General features: G+C 39.3%; 1 protein-coding gene across 2 annotated transcripts in view; it reads right to left on the bottom strand.

Annotated features, from left to right (window-relative positions):
* Positions 1–883: 883 nt before the first annotated feature.
* Positions 884–27,887, bottom strand: part of LOC134202889 (M-phase inducer phosphatase-like) — a 648,085-nt gene continuing 621,081 nt past the window's right edge. The window contains exons 1-3 of one of the 2 annotated variants that reach the window (XM_062677880.1): positions 7,205–7,736; positions 3,381–4,796; positions 884–3,252 (exon numbers count right to left, since the gene is read on the bottom strand). In XM_062677880.1, coding sequence (XP_062533864.1) covers positions 2,928–3,252; positions 3,381–4,796; positions 7,205–7,248 — 1,785 coding nt within the window. In that variant the 5' untranslated portion in view covers positions 7,249–7,736 and the 3' untranslated portion in view covers positions 884–2,927. Of the gene's footprint in view, positions 3,253–3,380; positions 4,797–7,204; positions 7,737–27,887 lie in introns of those variants that run through there. The other variant, XM_062677874.1, reaches the window with a different exon arrangement.

Here is a 27,887-nt window from a genome sequence, read left to right as displayed (position 1 = left end):
CGCGACAGAGCGAACAAAACTCAGAGGAGCTCGATGCTCGGCTCTAGAAAAGTAAGTGAAACGTTCATGTCGACGAGACAAGCGAGCGTGGGCGAACTCTCTGGCCGATGAAGAAGAGAGTGAGCCGCATAAAGCGCGGAGATTCGCCTCCTCTACGATATCTCACGACGCTTAAGTGGAGCGAAGATGAATGCAACGATGCCTGTGACCTATTGACCGACCCAACTGACCAGCTGAAACATTCGTTCGATCACATCGAACAACTTTTTCAAGTTCCAGCCAGGCCAATGCCACCACGGCAAGATCTGTCCTGTATCCGACGAACACCACGGGTAAATATCGAAGCTTTATTACTACAATAGATTCAAACAGCCATCGAAAGCAATGGAACAAAGCCCCAGGGATCGAGCTCAACGATCTTACCGAGCGCTTCTCTTCGGCAGGTTTAGTCATCAATGTCAACAAAACCAAATCGTTGGATGTAAACACGGCGATCCCTTTCAGTCTCACAACAGCCGGGCAATCAGTGGAGAATGTTGAAAGCTTCCAATATATTGATAGCCAATAATGGCGTCAGACGGAGATGCACATAGATCAAGCAAGATAGCTATCTGAACCACCATATCGAGAGCTAATTTAATTATTACCAACGATTTTCAACGAAATCCGTTTGATTTTACTATGCTTGCTGTCATTTTCACCATATACATTGTGGAGTCATCACAAATGCAACAGTGGTGATTTTCACGGAGACCATGGTGAATTTAACTAAAATCGCATGATATAGTTTTACAAACGAAAATAGTTTTTACAACGGATTGTCATTCCGTGAAGGGACATCAATTTCGGATTGCTTTATCACGAGTTTCAACAATAAGGGAAGTAAATTTTCGAAATAATTTTTACTTTATTTTCAGTCCAAAGACTCAGCCACTTACAGCGGAACAATGTATGTTAACTGCGTCGTGACGTTGTTTGTGCACTTGTGCTAAACTCTTTTTCATAGAAAAGAAACGCGAAATATGTACAGTCTTAGCTCAGTTCTTCTACTATACAATATGATATAAATTAAAATCTGATCTCTGCTTTCGCAGAGACTGCTACAATCTAAACCGAAACTATCCGAAATACGAAAATATTATTTATTTATACATTGCAATCCTGCTTTTTAGTCAAATTTTATGCATTTTTTTCCTTTTAACTACGTCTTATTCTCTCGATTTCACTTACAAACTAATAAGGGTATCAAGCTATTTTTGCACTTATATTTTCTTTTTCTATGTCGTAGAAAAGAACTTTTCAATCAACTTGCATCTTTTTTGTTTAAATATATATTAATCTATATGTTTTCTTTATACAGGATCCAAAGTCAGTCCGAATCAATTTTTATGAATTTCAATTTTTCAAAGTTTTTTTTCTTGTAGTTCTAAAACAAACTGCACACATTATGGAAAATACCTAAATCGCTAAACGACCAATCGAAGCCCGCTTCGTTCTGTTTGATAACTGTTTGATTTGTCTTGGACAGGGGTCTTTTAGACGCTGATGATAATTAGTTCATTTTCGAATGCAAGGATAATTTGACAGTCTGGTGGATAGCGGGTCAAAGTAGGCTTCGCGGGTCGCTTTTTTCCGTTGCTCACACCCAAACACACAATTTTCTCGCTAAAATATTCGAATTGGACCCAGTAAGGCACAAATGAAAATCTGTCTACGTTTAGTTTCCTCTGGCGATTTTTTGTGCGTTTTTCGATGTCTTATTAGCGACATTCACGAAGCAAAACGGAATACGAACGATGTATTCCGGTTATCATTCTGACAAAGAGTACGGTGGGCCTCGTGAAGGCAGCTAAATTTGCATCAACAACAAGAGAATCTAAGCGGAGACAGACACCCATCGTACTTCAGTTCTCTACAACAAAAAAGGTCGATTTTTTACGTAACATACCTTAGAGCTAATTTGCACTTTTCACCTTGGGTTAAAAGTCGGTTTAGACGATAGAATCTAGGATGAATTTAGAACAGTGGGATCTCTCCAATCTTACAGAAATAAAGGAGTGTCTTATAGAGGCTTAACGATAGTTCATTGGGCTTGCGTTGTCTCGATACTCGCGTTGTTTTGAAATGTACAATTCGGTTTTAATGAAACGGGGAGTTTTTTGCACTTACTGGTTGCTTTTGTGATTTTTTCTACAATTATCTCTAGAACGTGGATAGGTTTTACAAGAAGTATTTTCATATCTGCTTCTTCCAGTGCAACAACTAAACGTATCTGCATTTTTAGATCAGTGTATGGACTGCCTCCCTCGATACTATCTATTGATTATATTTCTCCTAAATTGAAAATAAATTTGTATACAAATTTTGTTCGAAAAGTTTTCTGCTAAAATGTTGACTAATTTGTAGTTTTAATATTTTTGTTTCTAGAGATTTGCAATTTTGTTTCAGTGTAGCTCCCGTCTCTTATTTTTCCCTTCGTATGTTCAGATAATAAAGTATCATAAAAATTCTTGTAAAAATCAAATTCATAAAAAAGAAGTCTAAATCACAGATAAAATATGTGGATAACAAACAAAAAACTATTGAACACGTGAAGTAGGGTGAAAATAAAACTTTCGATAATTTGTTCGCAGATAATTTACATCTCATTCTGTCTTTCCCGTAGATGACGCTCACCAAAACGTTCTATATTGCCAAAGAGAAGCTGTTAAACAAACTAATATGTCTTACAAAAGAAACTATGGAAAAAAAGTTTTCATAAAAGAAACTGAAAAATGTCTAATCTCTTCGAAAAATACTTAAAAAAATAAAATCAAGAAAAAAAAACAATAAAAACGTCACTTTTACCAACTTCCCTACACAAAATACAACAAAAGAAACTCGACACCTTTGGGGTGGGGGGCTTCCGGAATTCAGTCTCACGCCTCTCACAGTACTAACCTCGAGCGGGACTTGACGAGTCGAGTTCCGCCGCTACCCGTTCCGCCGGACCCACTCGGGCCGGTACCGGGCATGGCGGACCCCCGCACGACGTCACCGCCGTTCCAGCTGCGGCTCTTGGACCGGAAGTGCCGATACGCATCACCGAACAGCGGGTCCAGCATCGGCCGGTAGGCAATCGGGTCGCACAGGTCCGGGTGCAGGGCGAAAAAGTCTTTGTAGCCACCGTGCAGCAGGTAGATCTCCGGATAGTGCAACGCCGGGTAGCTGTCCGAGTTGAGGATTCGGTCGTGATTGCGCAGGAAGCGGGATCTGTGAAGGCGAAAGAAGAGCGAGAAAAAGAAGGGTTAGTTTGATCGGCGGTGGTGAAATGTTGCATAGATGATCGATAATGGAAGAGCGTTGGGAACTCTTGGTAACAATAGCAAGGAGATACTTACAGCTTAGGTCCCCGCTCGGAGGAGAACTCGCAGTGGAACACGATGATGTGGCGCTTGGGCGCATTGGAGCAGTCCACCACCTTCGGCGGTTCAGTCTTGCTTTTGATCAGTTCTTCCAGGATCTGCTCCTGGGTGTAGAGGTTCTTGGCATTGCGGATGTGGCCTCCCTCGAACTCGTACGGATACCGGCAGTCGATTATTTTGAATGAAGCGACCTGATGGTCGAAAGTGCCTCGCATCAGCTCTGCCATGATTGTCGGAGTGATCGATTTCAGGTCCCGATGACGACCCTCGGTTAGGGGCAGGATGTACGATTTGCTGAAATCGCCGATCAGGTCCGGTTCCGAGGAAGACCGCGAGAGGGCGCTCATGATGTGGGCATCGTTCATGGACATCGACTTTTGTAGGATCGGTCGCTTCGGAATAGTCAATAAGGAGGGGCTGTCACGTGGAGATGGTTCTACGGTACGCATTGAGCTGACAGGGGTGAGGACTTCAGTTTTGGGGCGTTTGCTTTGAATCGGGCTGATTCCTGGAGGTTCCGGGCGTTTGAAACACCGATTCGCATCAGGCCGGGAAGAGAATGGAGTGATGTTGAGGTTCTCCTTGTCATGGGTGGCTCGGAGACGTTCCGGGGTTTTGGCAGGGGATTGATAGCTGTTGGCAATGGGGGATCCGAAGATGAGGTTGGACTTGGCGCGCTGAGCAATCGGATTTTCGGAAAGACTCAGACAACGGCGGAAGAATGGTCGCTTGGTTTCCGGAGTGGTCTTCGTAGCTTTAATGTCCCCACATATCAGCGAGTTGAGGTTGCTGGGCAGTTGGGCATTGTCGTCCAGGGTGTCCATCTCGAACAGCTCCATGTCGATGTCGTCCATGGATTCCATCGAGCCAGAGGAGAGGCTGTGGAAAATCCGCATCGAGTTGGCAGCTGGCGAAACGGCGGTCGTGTTCTGGCGGGGAGCGGAAGGTTGAATGAAGCGGAACAGCGATTGGCTTTTGTGGCCATCGCTGGATACGCTCGCGCCATAGCCAGAGTCCATCGAGTTGGGGTCATAGTCTTCCAGGGGTCGTCTTAGCCGGTTGGCACTTCCAATGTCGGCATCTTCCAGCATGGCAGGGTTGATGATGGTTTGCTTGTTGGGGGTGATTTCCGATGGGAGCAGCTCGGCGGTGTCCTCCGGGCAGTCGCAGGGACTGCACGGCCGAGGGCTGGGCTGTGGACTGTTGCCATGGTAGAACGACAGCTCTTCCTCGGTCGGTAGATTTTCCTTGCCGGGTGATCCCAGGAATTTGTTGTCCATGCGCAATGGCGCAATGTGCAGTCTGCGCTGAGCGCTGCGTTGCCGCTGCTCTGTCAGGCGACTAGCCGGCGACCTGCCGGCTGAGTTCAACGAGAAGGTGGTCGAAATGCGACTGTAAAAAAGAGAAGAAAAAAGCAAATCGCTATTAGTATGGTGCGTGTTTGTGTGAGGATGTGTGAGCAAGTTTTCGCGGCGCCGATCAAGGATAACCGGAAAAGAGGCCTCGTCGCGCTCGTAGCCTGATTATCATATTTTTTGCACATCGAGGTGCCCCTGTAAATGCGCAAGGAAGATCCCCTTTTTGTCCTCATGGAAAAAGTATAGCGTAATTATTTTCATAAACATATTCATCGTACAGCGCAGGGTACTCCAGCCGTGCAGACACAGAAGAAGGGATCTCCTGCAAATAGCACAATACGGGAGACCTTCTGGAACGGCTGGCTTGCAGCAGAACTTAGCAGAAGAAGGAGGTGGCGGCGGTGGTGGTGCAAAGAGTTTTGTTTCCCTCCATCCACTCACACATCTGGCAGAGTCTCGCCGATGTCTCTTCAACTCTAGTAGACACTGCGCCTAAGAGAGCTACGACCGGAGTCATGGCTTGCTATACGCAATGCAACAACAACAACAATGAATGCATGAATGCAGCACAACGCGAAGAGGGCATTGAATGGTTCGTCGTGTCAGGGGAGACGAGCGAGCGAACGAAAAAGCGGAGGAAGTAAGAGGACTAAAAATAGACCCCTTCCAGAGAACGAATATCGATCCAAGTAAAGACCGATACGAGACCAACCGATCGATCGAATGCTCGGGCCAAAATATGACAACATAGGATAACATGCGCGAAATTCACACGAGTACCCGCAACCCTTACCTAGCCCAACAAACTCATTTTAGTCAGTTTGTGAATGAAATAAAGCGTCCACCTGCAAGTCACCGCAACCGATCGTCAAAAATTCGCGTAGGCCGCTTATCCACCAAATTTGGCGGGCCGCCGTCAAGCTGTCTTTCACCGCTTTCGTCAAAAGTAGAAAGCAGCGAAAAAAAACGTAAACAACCGAAGTGTCTGAAATCTCACCGAACACGCTTCGCAAGCGGATCGGCACCCCCCGAATAGTAAAATGAATGAAAGTGCAAGTTTTTCGCGCATCGTGTCGGTTCGTCAACGTGAATGGATTCGCGATTTTTTCGTTGCCGGCTACATTCGGCTTACGAAGTGCTCTACGATTACTGTTTGCCCCGCGGTTGGCTCAGACTTTTCCCGCTAGCTCCAACGGGGGGGACAGGAGGCGTTGATTTAAAGTTTTTGGGCTTCATTTTGACTGGATTTTCGCGAGCAAAAAAAAAAACCTTTGCAAAACATAGACAGCCTTCAGAAGGTGATTTTCTTCGGGCACGTGCGAGCTCAAAAGAGAATGGCAGTGAATCGCGCGCAAACTCTCCGGTAATTAATCCACGCGCGCCGCGCCATCGGAGAGGTGAGAGAATAATTGAGCGGAGATTAGCACCTTCGCAAATTGAATCGCGAATGGTTTAATTTGATGAATGAAAGCAAGCTGAATGGATGGTACGATGATGAGGAATCAATGCGCTTGAATTAAGTAGGCAGCTTAGGAAAATATTAAAGTGCGCGAACACAAATTGCGGACAGTTGAATTTGATGGTTTGAATCTATTCATACCTTTGTATACCTTTGCCTTAAGGGTGGTTAAAAAAGAGATTATAGGTACAATGCGTTTGCTGGTTTGGTACCCACCAAAGAGGTAGCTCACTTTTGAAAGATTTCGAATACAAACATTTTCAATTAAATATCCTTCATGACAAAATTCGAATAACTTTCGCAAAAAAAACAAAGATTTTCTAGGAATAATGATTTTAAATAGTGGATAAAGTTATCCTCAGCCAAGAACAATTACCACACCTTCTGAGTCAACAAAACTATCCCCAACTCGAAGAAAGTTCACTGTCCCTCCACAACAAGCCACGATCTAATTTGAGTGATTTTTAATCAACTTCCTGCGCGCATGGTTCGTTTCCCCCGACTTATTGCGACAACGACAAAATAGGGGGAAAACAGCACGTACTTCTTTCTAGCCACCACAAAATGCTGAGGAACATGCGGCATCGTCGTCGTCGATCCTCCACAGAAAAGTCAAAGAAGGAAGTGTTTATTTCTTCTCTCATGACTGCACACACCGCACATTCGTATATCCACACAGTGTGCTCTAGAACTGAATTTCACGAGGCAGGGCAGCCGTGGTAAAGTACAAAATTTCAGCTGTCGCACATCGTCCCTCGTTTGTGTTTTGCCTTATTTTTAGGCAGTTCGATAAGCAGAAGTCCCGTTCGAGCCATACTCCGCGCACGAATGCGCCAGGACTAGATGAATAAAAATTTATGAAAGGACTTATCGCGCGATTCCGATCCTCAATCAATCGCCGTGGGTCTAATTAGAGATAATCCTCCGCGTGGAAACACCTTTCCCATTATGACCCACTCCAGACTGGTCGAGTTTTGGCTTACCTTGTGCACTCGGACAGGTCGAAGTCGATATTTTCCAACATCATTTTGAACGCGTTTTTTCTAATCTTCCGACAGCGACACTAATTTATATAGTCCTTTAGGTAACTCAACTCGATCGCACTGGCACTTTTTTATCGGTCTTTGTCGTCACTCGGCAACCATTTTCAATTAACTTTCCACGTTCACTTGGATCTTCAAATAATTCCTCGAAATCCGAAATCAACACTTCTTCATCATAGTCTCGTATCACCTAACAAGTGCCTGAGATCACGTTGTTTTTTCTTCTCCACTTAATCTCTTATCATTGAGCGATCCTTATCATTCGAAACCGATCTTGTAGCCCAAAAGTTTCCAAAGTCCTTGTTTAATGAAAGAAAAAACTCCCACTTATGCTTCCATTCAGGTTTGGTCTCTTTAGGCTATTTGTAAGTCTGGAGCTGCTTCCGCTCGCCTTGAAGCGCTGAACTCAACTAACTCCCAGTTCTATCAACTTCGATCAACTGCTGCCGCATATTCCCTGAACGAGCCTTCTTCCCTTCTAGCAGTGTAGCGACGGCAACATATACACACACTCGACCGCTCAACATAAACACACTGACTGCTGCGGCAGGGCATATTCTCGCGTTCCTTGTCCCACTCGTTCGTCCTTGCTTATCACGTTCTCGCAGTTGTTCTCTTCGCTCTGCTGCTGCTGTGTGCGCCCGATCTACCCTCGTTTCGCACCGGCCGGGGAAAACGGAGCCTCCAGTCCACACGCACGTTCACAACCCAAACCAGTTATGCTTATGTTCGTTCTTCTCTCCTTTCCACAGCGTTTCTTATGTTGAGTGATCTTCACAGCACCACCACCGCCACCCCCCGCGTATCCTACCCGTCTTCCCCCACCCCTAGGATTCCATCATCGGTTCACGGGTTGACGTGCCGTTTTCTTATTCCTTCTTCAGAGTCCAGTCCGGTCCACACAGATCGAAACTGGACTCTGGCTGGGAGGTGTTCGGTTCGGTCTCGATCCGCGCGGCGCGCCGAGATTCCTGTTGGAGGTTCTTCGTTGTCTTCTTGCTCCAATCCCACCAACACAGCGAGCCACCGAAAACCAGTATTGATGCTGGTAATTAAGACTAATCTTCTTCTACCATGTAGCTAGTCCTCTCTGCTGGTGAGGATTTTTTTTTAAATTCTGTTCTGGGATCGGTTCGAGTTTCTTCATCCTTGTGTGGCTTGGCTGGCGGTGGAGGTGATCGGACAGAACTCCGCTAGAATAGAACAAGTGCGACGGGCACCGGACGACCCTTTCTTTTTCTTTTCTCATGGACTGCTAAGAACCTAATCGGTCGATCGATGTTAACTGCTTGCTGACCATAAGCAACCCGGGATGTGGTTTATGAAATTGATGAAACTCATTTTTTCAGATGTTTTACAGAAAAAAAAACATATGTAACGATACTCTTGTCAGTTCCATTTTGCATCAAACTGGTAGAAATAAAGATTGGCCGTTTGATTATTATTTTCAATTCTCATAGATACATTTGGTAAAACAACACGTTACCTGTGATATTGGTTCTAATTGTCAACAAGCTCAACAAATTCCTTCCCAAATGCTAATAACTATATGAAAGCATTTCTAAATCCACCAAAGTCGTTAATCATTAATTAATTTTACGGCTTCTAAATGCACCAAATATATTTCGGTCTTGATTTTTTACGAAAAAAACAGCTTTCAAATGTTGATGATTATGACAGCAATACTGAACCCTGTTGACCGCAGCTGATTGTGAGATGCTACTTGATACATGATGGGTTACAGCTTTTCGAACCTACGCCGAATGGAGTATCCTTCTCCACTGGACTCGATCCTCGGCCAATCGCTTCCAGTCGCCCTGAACATTGAGCGCCCTCAGGTCCTATTCAACTGCAAAAAGCCATCGTGTACGCGGCCTTCCACAGAGCCAGCGGCCTCTTCCTGGTTCTCTACTAAATATTATCTTCGCTTGACGTTCTTTCGGCATACGAACAACGTGACCAGCCCACCGTAGTCTGCCGTGTTGAATAAGCTTTACACCTGGTACAACTCGTGATTCATGCGACGCCGCCAGATACCGTTCTCCTGTTTACCGCCGAGTATTGTCCGCAGCACCTTATGCTCAAACACTCCGAAAGCTCTCCGATCAGCCTCCTTTAACGTCCATGTCTCATGACCGCATAAAGCCACCGGAAGAATCAGAGTAGTATACAGCGCGAGTTTTGTTTTCGTTTGCGAACTACGGGACTTAAGCTGGTTACGAGGTCCGTAATAAGCGCTATTTGCAGCTGCAATACGCCTTTTCACCTCGCAGGTAACATCATTACAAGATACACAAATTCTTCTACCACTTCAAATTTTTCACCAATTAGCACCATTTCGCTACCACCACCACTAATGAACCCACGTTGATTGTCAGCGACCATATACTTCGTTTTGCTGGTATTGATCGTGAGTCCAATCCTCGCTGTCTCCCTCTTAAAAGGCGCAAAAGCCTCTTCCACGGCACGGCACATTTCATCCGCAACCCTTACACTTGATTTCGATCCACCCAACGTTATACGAATCAGCCATATCAGTTTCGCCGGAAAACCATGTTCTAGCATAATTTGCCATAATTCATTCAGTTTCATTGAATCGTACGCCGCCTTGAAATCAATAAACAGATTATGTGTCTGCAAGTTGTACTCCCGGAATTTATCAAGGATTTCCGACGAAGGACTCTTCAAGCGGTCTCAATCTGTTGAACAGAATACGGGACATAATTTTGATTGTGATATACAGATATATTAATCAAGATGTAGGGGCCAGAGTAAATTAGTAATCAATAGGAGTAACTAATGGAAAATTCTAAGTCATAAATAACACAGAGAGTTTATTATTTTCGCTTGACCCAACTAATGCTACCAGTTATCCATGGGCGACATAAACATTTCAAACGATGTTCATCGACGCTCAGCCCTTCGGCTTACAATCCAGTTGCCCGACAGTTCTTACGAGCTATCAAACGGCGATCTGACCACAACAAACTAACCTCTCTTTCCTGTTAGAGTAAAATCGATTTAAAAAACCCAGATTAATCCACCTAGCGTTGGTGATGCCTTTCTCGCAATTAGTTAAGACACCAACCTTATATGGGGCTTATATGGTTCGATAAACCATTTTCTCCATAACTTTTAAACGCAATGACCGATCGTTATCAAATTCAATAGTGATCAACAAGGCTTTGTCCCCTGTCGAATAAAACTTGTTGGGTGAAAATCGGTTAAGGATTACTATACGAAAAGTTGTCTAATGTTTTCTTTAGCTTTTGTGCACACACATACACACACACATACACACCTACATACACACGGACAGACAGACATGTGCTAAGTTCATCGAGCTGAGTCGTTTGGTATATAACACTATGGGTCTCAGAGACTATAAAAAGTTCGTTTTCGGAGTGAAATGATAGCCTTTCGGTACAACTTTATCGACATTTCAATTTTGTTAACACATTTAGCAACAAAATTACTTATAGGAACAAATTCGGCTCATATTTTAAAATTAACTGTCTGAGATAATTCTAGCACGAGTTTTTTTCGCATAATTAGACCTTTTAACTCGTTATATTGCGGTGGCGACAATAGTAGCTCAGAAAAGCAAAATAAGTCTGTTAAATTTTCAAAATCCATCCTAAAGAATTCCAAGTTCTTTTTTATTCATCTTCAAGTAACCTCTCCTTGAAATCTTAGTTTTACTGAACCTCAATATGCAATCTCAAGAAGCCTAGCCTGATAATTGGAAATTCATAATTTTCGAGAAATAGCAACAAAATTCCTAGAACCAGAGAATCAATTTTTCTTGGATGCGCATGCGAAAAAAAAACGACAAAAGAGAACCAACGACAAAGCTTGATTTTTGTCGGTGATAATGTCGGAGATGACCGCCCAATTCGTAGTTGCTATCCGTGATTGATCGGAACAATCAAAATTGCACAGGGAACCAATAGTTGGAGCAAATGTGCACAAATTGAGAGTTCAAGACATTATAGGATCAACAACGGCGCGCGGCCATGTCCTTACGGTCATCTGGGAAAGAAAGGATTATTGGTGTGACAGCTGTTGCTGCTAGAGACCGCGAGCACTTCTGCATCTCCACAGTTGTCACAGGAGGGATTTTCAAGAGTGGGACGGGGAATTGCATGGCTCTGGATTCACCTTGGTAAGTGATGCGATCCATGCAACATTGATTAAATAAATCAGATATTTAATCCTTAAAAATCGCCGTCACCATAAATGACGAACTGTTCAATGGTTTTAAATGCGAAATGTATCAACAATGCATAGATTTTGATTCATTGTTAGTATTGGTATCTTTACTGGAGGTTTTGATACTTGCTTTGAAAATTTGTTTTAAAAAGTGTACATCGATACTTATTATGGCGAACTGTCAATTATTATCATAGACAAACAGACGTAACGGCTAAACATTTTTCTTAAAAAATCCATTGAACTATTACTCTACTACCCTTTCATGTTCATATGCTGCACATAATGAAGTTTGATAAAACAATGTCAAAAGAAATCGTATGATGTAATGAACAATTAATTCATCACAGTTGCGTATGTTTGCCTTTGTTATTGTCATTAGTTTTTTTCACGCAATATACGCGAAGTTGAATTGCACATCTAGTGTCCAATCCGCGTAGTAGGATTGGACACTAGATGTGCAATTCAACTTCGCGTATATTTATCACCCATCATGTTTGCACTGCTCCACTCGCGAGGAAGGTGGGATCGACTGACTGCGAATGTGTATACTCACGATGACTGACACGATCTGTCATTTGACACATGCATGCTAGACCTGTTCATGATAATAGGCCTGTCCAATGCCACACATCTCCCCTCTTCTTAAAAAAATGCTATCACCCTTTTCTTCTGCATGAAAAAGAAATAACAGCACAGCATATTATGTATCATTTGGTTACTCTCTCATCATGATACAAAAGCATCTTGTAGCAAACAATCATTCCAGGCACACCATTGTATTGCGAGCATCTCATTTCATAATCGAAGAAGACATTTAAATGGTGGCACACATGCATATGGGAAACCACTCTCAAGGAACTCCCGTGCAACTCGTGAAGACATTTCACTTTTACTTCAAATCACTACCATTACTTCTATTTTTTTCGAATACACGTCCAATCCACTGTGCATTCACAGTTGTGAATCAACCAGCAAAAAAAACCAGATACCGTAACTAAAAAAAGCCCGATAAACAGCTCCAAATCATTACCGAATATCTAATCTCAGTTAAATCAAATCTCTTGTGTACCTGTGACCTTTCGGATCTACAACACCAAACTACTTGTAGGCCATCGACCATCGCTGAGCAAGAGATTCTTGGATGAACTGTGACCACTCCGATCCACAATAACACCAAGAAACACTTGAATGCGGGCGTCCCACCACGCATAATTGTGATCATTCCGATCCACAATAACACCGTTCTTCTTGCGGGCGTCCCACCACGCAGAATTGTGATCATTCCGATCCAGAATAACACTATTCTTCTTGCGGGCGTCCCACCAACGTAGAGGAAGAAACACTTGAATGCGGGCGTCCCACCACGCAGAATTGTGATCATTCCGATCCACAATAACACCGTTCTTCTTGCGGGCGTCCCACCACGCAGAATTGTGATCATTCCGATCCACAATAACACTATTCTTCTTGCGGGCGTCCCACCAACGCAGAGGAAGAAACACTTGAATGCGGGCGTCCCACCACGCAGAATTGTGATCATTCCGATCCACAATAACACTATTCTTCTTGCGGGCGTCCCACCAACGCAGAGGAAGAAACACTTGAATGCGGGCGTCTTACTACGCAAAATTGTGATTATTACGATCCACAATAACACCGTTCTTCTTGCGGACGTCCCACCAACGTAGAGAAAGAAACATTTGAATGCGGGCGTCCCACCACGCAGAATTGTGATCATTCACTTGAATGTGAACAATTGAACATTCAAGACGCAGAACTGTGATTCATCTACAGCTACACCAATCAAGCTCTCCTTATTGAACTCTGTCGCTCCCCGTGACAGCGCATGCGAAAACGATTCTTCTTTTTAATAGTTTTGTCTTTTATTCTTCTTCTTATCACAGTTGACCGACTTTTCATACCACTATAAGTGTTTCCAATTTGTGAAAGTGTAATTTATGTTTCACAATGGTTTTCATATCGGAATAAAACACATTCATAACTTTATAATATTAGGCATCATGGATATGTTCTAATACTCTTCAAAGGGGAGAAGTCTTCGATAATCGAAGGTAATTCAAAATATTTTATTCAAGATGCTAGATGCATCTGATAGTTCGTAGTAGCTTTTGGCTGAATGCAGATGACGTTACACTTTCTCTTCGCAAGTTCCATCCTAAATTGAACCTTAAATTTTCCAATAGTTGAAAAACATTCAAAGAGTACCCCGATCTTTCGAAACTTAGCCAACCTCGTAGCCAACACTAGCCATCCTCAAAGTAGAAAATTTCTCTAACACATTCCAATCCATTGCACTTAGATTCAAAGAACAGTACGAATACGTGTTCTTGATAATTCAAACTATTGTAATAAAAACATTTTAACATTTAATTTTCAAAATGAACTTGTTTTGAGCGCAAAATCGTTTTAAAACTGTAGTTCGCTTATTGTTTTCATGATTGTATCATGTTGCATTATTCAGTAGGGGGAGCGTTTTGCATCATTTTCTCCTGTAACGAACGTAAACATTCAAAATTCGCACACACACTTTCGCAAAAGAAATCAGTATTGAGGTAATTTGACACTGAGGTATAAATTTATGTCCCAAATTAGAGCAAGCAAACAAAACTGTCCAAACCATTGCGGTAAAAAATCGGATTTGGGTCCGTGGACAACAACCAAAAAGCAGAATCCCATTGACAAAGATACATTAATCGATACAAAAAGCTCCGCTGCTTTTACTTTTTCGGCTACGTCCAAAATTGTTTTCTTTCACACACTTCTATTAGCATGATGGGTGACTTCATGCGATATTTTTTTAAGAACTCCTGGCAGGATCGCCAAATGTGCAATTCAACATCGCGCATATTTGTCACCCATCATGTTTGCACTGCTCCATTCGCGAGGAAGGTGGGATCGACTGACTGCGAATGTGTATACTCACAATGACTGACACGATCTGTCATTTGACCGATGCATGCTAGACCTGTTCATGATAATAGGCGTGTCCAATGCCACACACTAGTGACACTAAAGTTCCATGTAATCCATGATTTCAATCTAAGACAAAAACGATCAGAAAAAGATAATACATAAAAACCGAACTCTACACCACACATATATTCGGGTATGTCCGTCCTCACCTTACCCTAATGCGAGAAGGAATTGTTGATGTTGGACTCAGGGATTGCGGAACACACAACACCGTCCCTGACGCCAAATGCCCAGATGAGCTGCTGTAATTTCCTAATCCCAAATCTTAAGCCCCATCCATAAAAAAAATGTTAATCTAACCTCGAGTCACCACGAGTACGTTGGCTTCTATCCCTCTCTTACTGAATTAATAATAAGATGATATTTATTGTACATATCACACAGAAACGTGGCTCCGTAAAGTGTTATACACGCCTGATCCTACCAAATAAACGAACTTGAAAAAAAGGTTTGCGGAAAGTACCTAAAATTTGTTTTTTTTAACCGTGTACGTGTCCCTTCTGTTAGACCAAATTAAGAAACGTGAGCAAGTGGACGCTATCTACATCGACTTTTCTAAAGCTTTTGACCGCGTCCCTCACAATCTGGTGGTCGAAAAGTTGAAACGATATGAACTTCCGACTTGGCTTACTAGCTGGATTCAACACTACCTGGCTGATCGTAGAGCACATGTTAGAAATGGTTCAACATTTTCGGCGCCATTCTCTGTGTACACTCCGGGATCCCTCAGGGTAGCCATATAGGGCCACTACTGTTTGTGCTCTTCATTTTAAAATAATGTAAAGTAATGTAGTGATATCTCTACTGGACTGCTGTGCGCTTCTTTATTGCTCAAACCGTTATACGTTTCGCTTGTTCGAAGTATTTTGGAATATGGTGTTACTATCTGGGTCCCGTATCATGCCGTGCAAATCGCTCGAATGTCACTTGGTCGAATAACACGTTAGGCCGAAGGTCAACTATCCAAATTCCTTTAGGCCGAAACAGTTATTCGGTCGGAAACAGATTGGCCGAAAATGGTAGTTTTTTTTTTCGAAAAAGCCGTTTTCCCTAACAGATCGTTTGGCCGAATCGGTCATTTAACTGAAAATGCCTTTTGAGCGGCATGTACACACTTAATTTTTTTACCGGGATCTCAGCAATTTGTTGTACTTTTACCGAGATTCGCTCAGCCGAGCCCCAGCAAACTTGTTTTTTGCCGAGATTTCTGTCAAAATTGCTGAAAATCAGCAAATTATTTGCCGAAAACCAGCTAACAAACGTTACTTTTGCCGGGATATCAGTTTTTTTGCTGGCTGTGCGGATTTTGCCGAGCTGCAGAAATAAAAACTGAGTGTGTACGTTTGACAGAAAGAGTAATTTGGCCAAACTATGACTCGGCCAGAAATATCATTAGTTGAACGGTAATATGGGCAACAATGTCGATCCTTTTAGCCAATTACATTTTTGGCCAAACTACCCTGTCTACCAAATGACCATTTCGGCCAAACATTTTCCGGCCTTGTGGCCTACGGCCCTCTCCGTCGGTTGACGTTAAGGAGGAAAGTCGTTTGTACAAATGCCACTTGATCGAATACCACGTTAAGCCGAAAGTCATCTAGCCTAGCGTTACAGGTCATTTGGCCGAAAAGTCGTTCGGCCAAAAATGTCGTTTGTCCGAATAAGTAATTTGGCTGAAAAGAAGTTTCTCCGAATTTATCATTCCGCCGAAACGATCATTTTGTCCAAACGACTTTTTAGGCGAGATTACCAGTTTGGCCATATGGGACTTTCTGTTGTATGTCCATCTCGGAAAAAAGGGCCATTCTGGCAAATGATCATTTTAGTCATATAACCTTTTAGTCCTAATAAACTGTTCGGCTGAATGACAGACAGCCAGTATATGCCACCGGGCGTGCTTGGTGTGATTTTTTCTCGCCGAGGCCGAGGGACAGCGGTGATAAATGGCTAGTGTTTGGAGGATCATGTGTTAGTGTTGGACGTCGTTTCGGTCAAATTGTGATCCTGAACGGTTTGCATATTTGTATTTGTATTTATTTGATTAATAAAATACTGATCAAACTGATAGCAAATGGTCTTATTGAACATCTTTAAACTAGGAAATAACAGCAGATGATTTACAGATTTCATAATTGCACAATCATCAGAACGTCACACTAACATCATTACTCTTGAGCAACTTATAAACAACTAGTTTACCCGGCAGACGTTGTCCTGCATAGTAGGCGAGAATGTGCGTTCCGAACTGCCCATGCAAAGTTCGCATAGGAATCACAATTTTAGTTTTTTTACTCTTTGCTCAACTTTACTCGTAATTTTCGCATTAGGAAATATCATATAAACCCGTCGAAAACTATAACGAATGTTTCTGCTGAAGAAATGAAAAAAATCCATCCAGCCGTTTTCGAGTTATGCGGATACGAACACAGACCATTTCATTTTTATATATAAGATGATAAAACAAAACTTCATTATTCTTTTTTTACACAATCGCATCACAATCGCATCGTCGGTCGCATCACTTATCAGAGTGAGTCCAGACCCAACGATGCCTACCGACCAATAATCATTCCTGTGGAGGGAGTTGCATTGTATAGTTTTCGATCAGCTCAGTGTAACTCCTGAATCCCTTGACCGATTTTAATCGGATTTGGTACAAATATTCTCTGTTCTAATGAGACGATTTTAGCGAAGGTGGGTAGGCCATTGGAAAAGAGGGAGGTTGTAAGGGAGGAGTATGGTTCAGTTATCATCAAATTCAGTGTAACTTCTGAACCCCTTTACCGATTTTCACCAAATTCGAAACACATTATCTGTTTAAGGTAGACGATGTTAGACTGGTTGGAAGGATCATAGAGGAAATGGAGGGAGACCATACTAATGAAACGAACAGTTTTGTATAACTTTTTAACTCATGAGTCGATTTAAGTCAAATTTGGAACGATTTCTATTTCCAACGGAAACGATTATAGAGAGGTTGGAAGGATCGCGGAACGTGAGAGGTTATTTGAGTTGGGTACTGTTTAGAAAACAAACAAATCAGTATAACTTCTGAACCCTTTAACCGATTTACACCAATATTGGGACCCATGTTATCGGACGAAGAGTGCGAGTTTATGCATGAGTTTGCTGAGCTTAATAACGTTAGACATAATGTATGTGAGGCATAATGGACTTTAGGAATAATTTAAATTCTTCATCCTTTAGGTTTAGTTCATTTGTGTCTCTTTGAGATTCTGAGAGACATTTTCCCGAAAACCATTTGTCCGAATTTCTTAAAAATAGCAAATCCTCGCCAATAACATTTTCCCAGAGATAACTTTTTTCCAGAAATGGCTTTTCAGCGAAAATGATGTTTCCCCTGAAGGAACAATTGGCATAAATGGCATTATTTAAAAAATCAGACAATGCTTGCAAAAGTGTTCTCAAATTATGAAGTATTAATAACAAAACACAATCACTTTGTTGACCAATTGATTTTATCATTTTCCGATTGTAAGAAAACTGCAAATCAAATTGGCAATTCCGAGAAAGGCCAAGTCCATACAGCTAGTTGAAAAATAAACCAAAAGACATTGGCAATACAGATATTTCAGTTCTTTCAGTTAGAACAGTTCTAAGGATTGCAAATTTGTGGTCGCCTATTCTGAAACCAAAATTATGATTGTGAAATTCGTACCTATAGTCTACTTCGACCTTTCCAACAGACCAGCATTCAAAACACGTCGTTATCATTTGCTATTCTCCGACATTAACTCTTAGTGATTAGAAGCAGGGTGCAATAAGGTAGATTGTATTCTGTATACCTAGCCACGAAAACATGATCTAATTGCGTTGCGGAAATAATCACACTCGGTAGTGTAAGCATTAGAACTTTTATGACTTACAAAATTTTATAAAATTTGTAAAATATCCAAGCCAACGTCCAGTTAAATCTAACTGCATTTCTTAATTTCCTTCGCGCTGTCTAAACTCTCCCAATCTCGGAATCATCATGATCGATCGCTAAATGTCCCCCAGAATCTTGTTACCAAAACACTATCGGATGTGTAGATTGGACCTAATCAAAACAAATTTCCCACTCATTTGGAACTCCGTTTGTTCTCCATGCACTGATACATCACCCATTTGATGTGGTGATCAGCGCCAGTCAGAGTCCTGCCTTCAACACATGCGTTGATAACGTAATCGACCCGCACATCCGAGCCTATCGTGCAACCGACCGACATTCCCCTCGGCCCAGTTTAGTAGCGTGAGGATGGTTTTTGATTGAGCATCGTCATCATCAACAGACGGGAAGTTCTTCTTGTTCTTCCACATGGTGGAAATTTCTTCTTGCCCCATTCTCCCCACACGTGTACTTGATGTCTACTTTCCAGTTCGAGCTAACCAACGGACAACCAAACGGTGAGAATAGAACTCGGCAGTCACAATCATCGCCACGTTTGACAAATCAAATCACAAATCCTCCATCGCACACATCGCGGAGCAGCAGAGTACGTAGCCCATGATAAAGTAGATAATTGTTTAATTTCAAGAAAAATTGTCACTGTAATTGGACAATCGGAAACACATCAGAAACGTGTTTCGTTAAAGGATCAACTCTAACAAAAATTATTTATGATTTTGGGAAAGATTGCATTTGATTTAATATTTTGACATCCTTGTGAAGAAACAGGGTATTGGCTTTCCTAAAGAGCAGAGTTAGTTTATTGGGCAGTAAAAATTTAGTCCACAGATCACACTTTGCTCGCAACGGGCGGCGCGGCGCGTAGAGCCATAAAAAGGGTTTTCTTCTTTGACAGCCGAAATTCTAACCTGTGTGTGCTTCTTGCTACAACGACGATCGCCGTCGTTATCCGTAGTCCCCGCACTGAACCTGGGCCTAGTATTATAAGGTACATTATCTGTAAACATATATTATATGAGATTTCACTAGAAACGATCTGTTTGTGTCATTGCTTGGTTGTTTAGATTCTAAGCCTATCTGCTCTGCCCGAGCTGGAAGAGCGGGACCGTTTCTTTGGGTTTTATCTCTGTTGTCGAGGCGGCGGCGGCGGGTCGCCTCGCCAGACACCGACCGCCGTCACCATCACCAACTTTCTCAGCGATTAGAGCCGAGCTCCATACATGAAGTGGTGACAAAGTCGTCGTCCTAACGACATCAAATTGCCGCGTGAACTGGGCGAGCTAAATGCGCTGATTCAGCAACAATGGAATGCACTGTTAGTTGGCTGGTTGCTTTTTAACGTGGTTTATGCGGGACCAAACAATTAGTTTTTAGACGTTATACTTAGGTTCCGTTCGATTCTTAAGTGTATTATAATATACAATAAATTATGTTTTAAAAATTAGACAAAAAATAGTTTGCGCTGATATTTATTTTGTTTGTCTAATTTGATATTTTTCTTCATTTAATTCGATTTGTCGAATATATCGATTTATTGCGATTACAACTTAACTGACTACTAGGGTGTCCCAAAATTGGACCAAGTCTGGGATTTTGGGGGCTCAACCTTCAAATGAAAGCTTAGGGTATAACAAAAGAAAAATTGTTCTACGACAACTCTGGGAAATGACGTTTAGGGGTGGCCCTGACGCGTTTTATGAAAAAAGTGCATCTTTTATAGGTAACATCAAAAATACCGGTATATCGGAAAGAAATTCGATGAAACCCATCCATTTTATATTTTTTACATTTAACTTAGGGTCTATACTTTATGGTAAAACTTTGATACCGCATGTTTTAGGTCTATATATTTTTCACTGATGCTTTAAATGCCCAAAAATGATGAATTTTTCTTAATATTTTTTTATTAATGCATCCAAAACGGGTATCCATCATAATGCTTTCGAAACTAGATGATCGTTCTTGCAAAAAATCAAGATGGTCACAAAACAACTAATTTCCATGTTATCGAGAAACATTGCACAGCTCGACAAACCATGACACGAAAACTGAACCTACCTATGGGTAGTTTTGAAACCATATTCATCAATCTATTTGAGCACTCACCCAGACTAACTGAACAATTTGTAGTCAGTCATGTTACTGCTGGTCCATCGTTGGGTTTCCATTATAACACTCAAATAAGTATTAAAATCAATTTTATGCAACTCATATGAATACTATATTGGTTATTAAAGCGCTCATTTGGTTGGTATGGAAAAGTAGGCGTTTTTTTACTTAAACATGATCCAGGTAGGTATTATGATCCGAAATTTCAAAAAGTCTTTTTCCAAGCTGCAGTAAATCGTAAATAACTTTTAAACGGATAGAGATAGGAGGTTGCTATTTTTAGCAAAATATTCGTTATAAAATTCCCCATCTTTATATGTATATCTAGTTTCGCATTATGATTGATACCCGTTTTGGATGCATTAATAAAAAAATATTAAGAAAAATTCAACATTTTTGGGCATTTAAAGCATCAGTGAAAAATATATAGACCTAAAACATGCGGTATCAAAGTTTTACCATAATGTATAGACCCTAATTTAAATGTAAAAAATATAAAATGGATGGGTTTCATCGAATTTCTTTCCGATATACCGGTATTTTCGATGTTACCTATAAAAGATGCACTTTTTTCATAAAACGCGTCAGGGCCACCCCTAAACGTCATTTCCCAGAGTTGTCGTAGAACAATTTTTCTTTTGTTATACCCTAAGCTTTCATTTGAAGGTTGAGCCCCCAAAATCCCAGACTTGGTCCAATTTTGGGACACCCTACTGACTACTCAATATGCTGAAATTGACCAAATTCAATCAATGTGTACCAATTTGTCCAATTTGTCCGATATAGGGAAATAGTCGGCTTTGGCAGGTTTTGTTCTATTATTGGCAGGGGGTTTTTGTCAACCGAATTTTATGAAATTTGGCCACAATATTCTTTGATATACAAAGAATGATTGGGCCAAATTTGAGCATAATCAGTCATAAAAAACCCCTGCCAATAATAGAACAAAACCTGCCAAAGCCGTCATTACCCTACTAAAAATTTTCAACCGATTAAAAATTTTTAAAAATTCTGAAAAAGAGTTTTGACAGAAATCGAAAAAGCCCTCATTTTGCTCATCGAACGATAATAACTTTTTTTTTTGTTTACAATTTTTTGTGTACCGTATTTTATGACGTAATGTTTTGTATATTGACAAACATTGGAAAACTATAAAAAAAAACAGAAATTTTACAAATTTCATTAAAAAATAGTTCCAAATAATTTGATTCAATAAAGATAAAAAATGACTTTTTTTATAAACTTTAGAATTCCAAAAACTTCAGAATAAAGATCAAAGAGTAGTTTTTTTTCTTCTTCTTTATTAAAGAGGCTTTCAGCCCTTGGCCGGTTCACCTCTGTCACCATCAAAGAGAAGTGAATTTTAAAACACGAAAATTGTTGCGAATTTTTTAAAAAAATCGTGGATGAATAAAAATTGTGTTATAAGTCTTAAAAAAATGATAATGTAAAAAAATCAAAAAATGAAAAAAAAAATCAACTTATTTGTCAAAAAAAAAACATTGCGACAAACTTGTGAAACTTAATAAAGTACAGTTAAAAAAGTCGAATAATTTGAAAAAATAAATAAAAATTTCAAGGTTTTTGTTCTTGTATAAAAATGTAAATTAAAATTAAAAAATATATATATGTTGTTGAAATTTCTAAAAATTGTGATTTAATTTAAAATTTAACTACAGTTCAACAATGAAATTTCCAAAATTCTGATAAAAAAACAAATTGATGAAACATTTGGAAAGTCTTGATAGAAATATTTTTTAAATCATAAAGTTTAAGTTTTCCGAAAATGTTCCAAAATTTGATCAAAAATTGAAAAAAAAAAAATGGTACCGAACATTTCAAAAATTTCATCGGTAATTTAGGTAAAAAAAAACCAGATTAATCCACCTAGCGGTGATGGTGCCTTTCTCGCGCAAAAAGGTAATAAATGTAGCCTTTACGATGATGTACAAGAAAGGCAAAACTACACAGTCCAATGTTATGATAGAAAATTTACACTAGTAGACGACAGATGGAGCTGCCAAAAGTTTCTCGAATGTTTGAATTTTGACTTTCGGACAATTTCAAAGTACTATGAAACTGAACGAAGAGCATACTCACGCCTAAATGCGCGCAACACGAGCATCTTTATAGTACGATGAAACTCGTAATGGGAGCCATGGATAAACATTGAAAATATTCATAGATGCAAGGCATTTTTCATAACACATTATTGTTCTATGGGATTATGTCTCATCACTATTTTAATATTATCTATTTTTTGCAATTCGCAATTATTATGAAATTAAATAGTGATCAACAGCGTTTTGGTCTCTGTCGGATGCAACTTGTTGCAAGAAAATCGGTTAAGAGTTTCTATGTGAAAATTTGGCCAATGTTTTTATGGCATTTTGTGCACACACACACATATACACACACACGCACACACGGACAGACAGACATTTGTTCAGCTCAACGAGCTGAGTCGAATGGTATATAACACTATGGGTCTCCGGGACTTCTATCAAAAGTTCGAATTTAGAGTGAAATGATAGCCTTTCGGTACAACTTAGTTGTACGAGAAAGTTAAAAATCAGCAAAATGCGGGAAGTAATTTATTAAAATAAGTTTCATTACAAATTTCGCAAATATTATCAACAATTTTAAAAACTTATTGTTTATAATCGTTGAATTTTTTTTAATAGGTAACGAATATAGAACAATTACGGAAATAAAAAAAGCCACGTGGGAAATTGAAAAAGATAAATTTTTCAGAAATTCCACTAAAAGTTGTAAAAAAAAATTATGTTAAAACAAGTATTTTGAAAAAATGTTGGCAAATTCTAATAGAAATAACTTGAAAAATATTTTTTTTTAAAATCAATGAACATTACAAAAAATCAACTCAAATTTGAAGAATGTGTCGAAACTTTGAGTTATTAGCATCACTTTCATCCGTTACCACAGATAATGATTTGGGACTAATCACTAACTTTTAGATGGAAGCAATGTACTCTCCAATAGTCGAGATCTGTCCTGGTCACGTCCTTGCGAATGCTGAGGAATGGGAAAGATGGTTAGTTGGACACCTACTTAAGAAAGATGCAGAGAACTCTACGACCTCTCATAGGTGCCACGGGAGGTTTTGGGATTGTGTGAATGGTTATAACAGTAGGAATCGTTTTGGTATAGCGTGAAACACAGAAAGAACTAAGATAGAAATACAAAGTAGGAAAGGGACGAGCCTGGAATTGAACCCACGACCTCCTACTTATAAGGCAGAAGCGATAGCCACTAGACCACCGAGCTCGTCTGTGTAGAAACTTTGAGTTATGTTGACAAATAAAAATAAGTCTAATATCAAAGCATAGACGAAAGTTAGGTTTTAAAATATCTCCAATATAGTTACAACAATATTAAGAATTAAACAAACTTAATTCACCGAAAAGTGATACTGCCTTTCTCGCAATTAGCCAAGACATCAACCTTATATGGTTTAATAAACCATTTTCTTAATAACTTTTGAACGCAACGTCCGATCGTCACAAAATTCAATAGTGATCTACAAGGCTTTACCACCTTTCGAGACTTATTGCGAGGAAAACGGTTAAGGATTACTATATGAAAAGTTGTCTAATGTTTTATTTAGCTGTTGTGCACACACATACACACGAACAGACAGTCGATTTGTTTATAACACTGTGGTTCTCCGAGGCTTATATAAAATTTTCGTGAATTGAGTGAAATAATAGCCTTTCGGTACAACTTTGTTATACGAGATAGGCAAAAAGGTTGAAAGATTTATTACATATTTCACAAAATTTGACAAAAACAAAAGGAATCATTTTTTTTTTCAATACAGAAGAAATTCATCAATGATTAAACAGGAATTTTATTTTTTAACTTAATTGAAAAAAATCACAACATCATCGAAAATTTGAAACAAAAATGCAGCATATAATAATGTATATAAAAACCCAGATTGATCCATCTAGCAGTGATTGTGTCTTTCTCGTGCATTATTAAACAACCCAATCAAACAATCAAATGCATTATCGGGAAATTCGTTGAAATGATGAATAATTTGTGATATTAATTTTGAAATCACTAAGCAAAGTATTATTAGCGTGCGCGTTTTATGCGAGCTTGTTTATTGTACCAGAATGCTGCAGAAACGTTATGGCGTTATGCGTCGTAACTTGCATGCAATCAAAGCTTGCGTTTCAATTGTTGTATTAAAGTCGTGTACTTGTCACAGAACTTTGGCACAGCAGAGTGTGATTGATTCGCACTCTATACAAATCCGCCCAGCCCGTTGTTGGGGGCATAGAGTGTGATGTTTCTCGAATAATAAAAGGTGGGCTCGCTTGACTGTGGGTATACAACAGTAAAGCACATGTGAAGATTGGAAAAATCAAGCATCCGAAAGATATTCAATTTGCAAAAAAGAGCTAACCGCAGTGGAGGTTGGTACTCGGATTCCGATGGCCTTTCCGCAAACGTGACCTTTAAGTAGTCTTGTAGTGTAGGGGTTGTCACGCCTATCTAGAGAGTAGGAGGTTGAGGGTTCAAGTCCCTCCAAGACACGTGGATTTTTCTCCGCAAATTTTCTATAAATTTGTCCATTTCGAAACATGTGCTGTGCTTATTGCACAGCCAAGATATTTAACAAAAAAATAATTTTCGTACGGCCGAGTTGCCGAATAATATGTAATTAATTGCCTAGGACGAGTTTAGTACTTTCCATTTAATTCCACTACGTTTTGTTATCTTTACAGATACGTATTTCGATCTTCACTGTGAGGCCGTCTTTGGTGTCTCGTACTTGACTCGACTTGACTGACTAAGTCGAGTCAAGTACGAGACACTGAAGACGGCCTCACAGTTGAGGTCAAAATACGTATCTGTAAATATAACAAAACGCAGTGGAATTAAATGGAAAGTACTGAACTCGTCGTAGACAGTTGAAGACATTCCACTAAAAGAGCTTAAATAATTTTTCTGAAAAAATTTACATTTTTTTCTAAAAAACCGTTAAAAATTTTCCTTAAACTTTTGGATTTTCGAATTTTTTGACTGAATTGATATGAACTGTCAGACATTTTGCTAAAAATAACAAAAAAGCTTTAAGAAATCCGTGCGACATTTAAAAGGAATTTAAAAACTATGTTGAAGGAAGTTAATAAAACATTAAAAATATTTTAAAATTTATTCAAAAATTAAAACAATAATAATATTTTAAACTTGTCAAAAAATTTGAAAGTTTTGACCAAGAAAATAACAAAAAAAATTTATAAAAAAAATCAAAAAGTTTGGAAAATACTTATAACTACAATTAATTGCATATTATTCGGCAACTCGGCCGTACGAAAACAATTTTTTTGTTAAATATCTTGGTTGTGCATATGCACAGCACATGTTTCGAAATGGACAAATTGATATGAAATTTGCGAAAAAGAATCCACTTGTCTTGGAGGGACTCGAACCCTCAACCTCCTACTCTCTAGATAGGCGTGATAACCCCTACACAACAAGACCACTTAAAGGTCACGTTTGCGGAAAAGCCATCAGAATCCGAATACCAACCTCCACCGCGGTTAGCTCTCTTTTTTGCAAATTGAATATCTTTCGGATGCTTGATTTGTCCAATCTCCACATGTGCTTTACTGTTGTATATCCACAGTCAAGCGAGTGCACATTGTTTATTAAACGAGAGGAACGCACTCCATGCCTCCCAACAACAGGCTGGGCGGGCTGGTATAGAATGCGAATCAATCGCACTCTGCTGTGCCAAAGGCTTGCTTGGCTAAAGCATTTGATGAGTTTGATTGCCTAACGTAAGCGGTCTTGTTGTGTAGGGGTTATCACGCCTATCTAGAGAGTAGGAGGTTGAGGGTTCGAGTCCCTCCAAGACACGTGGATTCTTTTTCGCAAATTTCATATCAATTGGTCCATTTCGAAACATGTGCTGTGCATATGCACAGCCAAGATATTTACACAAAAAAATACTTATAATTAAAAAAAAAACCGCATTTTAAAATTTGATTTCATTTTTTAAATTTTATAAAATATTATAGATACATCAAAATTGTTTCTAAATAGTTTCCCTTGATATTAAAAAAAATTAAAAGTTTTATCACAAATTTCACAAATGTCTAATGTTCAAAATTAAAAAAAAAGCTTATAGTTTTTGGAAACTTTAAAAATTCCGTGAGGAAATTTAAATGAAGTCGAAAATATTGAAAGATTCGATGAGTTTTAATGTCAAAAATTAGAAAAAGCTAACAAAAAAATTTTAGCTAAAATCTCTCAACATTTTGACAAATTTTTTTAATATTTTAAAGAACAATTATAAAAAATAAGAAAAACTTAACAGTTGAAACTTACAGTCTCCCATAAAAAATGTGAATTTTATCATTTTTTTTTTTAAATGGAAATGTTTATCAACAATAAAAAAACTTTAGGAATTCCGACAATTTCGCCAAAATATTATGTCAATTGACGGTTCTTTTTTTTCTAAAATTTTAAAATTTATTTCCGAATATTTTAATTTTTTTTATTTTTGACGAAATCGTTGTGAACTGTAATTTTCTCAAACATTTCAACAGCATTGAAAAAATCGCAAAAATATCTCAAAAAACATATAGCTTTTACGTATACTTAGTATACGAGAAAGGCAAAAATTTAAATTAAGTCAAAAACTAAAAAAAAATACAGGAAAAATTCCGACAAAATTTTCAAAAATTTCGTCTAAGTAAAATAATTTAAAAAAATAAAATCTCGTCAAAAAATGTTGTGCTTTAATAGTGGTTTGTGCAACTAGTTGCCAAGAGATGATTTTTTCAGCCCGAGTTGTAGTTTCGTTTTTTTTTCATTTTTTCCAATAAAATTTTGTATTTTAGAAAAACTTAAAACTGAATATCTTTAAATTTTTTGTTTAAATATTTGAAATTTTCAGCGGAATTCATTTTTTTCAAAGATACACCCATTTTTTATTTTACACGGTTTAGTTATCCAACAAGGCTAGCCGAGGCCGTTTTATCATTCAAATACGAACTGTAAACCAGGTATTATGGTCAGGAATTGCAAAAAATGCTTTAAAGGTTTTGTCAAGAAACTTAAAAAAAATCATAAACTGATTTTATTAAAAAGTTTCAAAAACATTGAAAATAAAATTGAAAAACTTTTTTTTTAATTTCCACATTTTGATATTTTTAAGTCAAGTTAAAGTCAAAATTGTTCGTAAAAACTGCAGTAAATGTAGAAATGTATATATTTTTAAATTCATCAAGATGTTGGTCACAATTTTCAAAAATCTAAATGTTATATACATGTTTTTTACGCGGTTGGAATTCATTAATTTCTCGGTTAATCTGAACTTTCATAGCTTTTTAAATACCCCCTGAATTTTCTTTG

The sequence above is a fragment of the Armigeres subalbatus genome, chromosome 1, assembly GCF_024139115.2.
Source record: "Armigeres subalbatus isolate Guangzhou_Male chromosome 1, GZ_Asu_2, whole genome shotgun sequence".
Lineage (NCBI taxonomy): Eukaryota > Metazoa > Arthropoda > Insecta > Diptera > Culicidae > Armigeres > Armigeres subalbatus.
The sequence above is the reverse complement of the archived record's forward strand: the minus strand, read 5'-3'. Positions and strand labels throughout refer to the sequence as shown.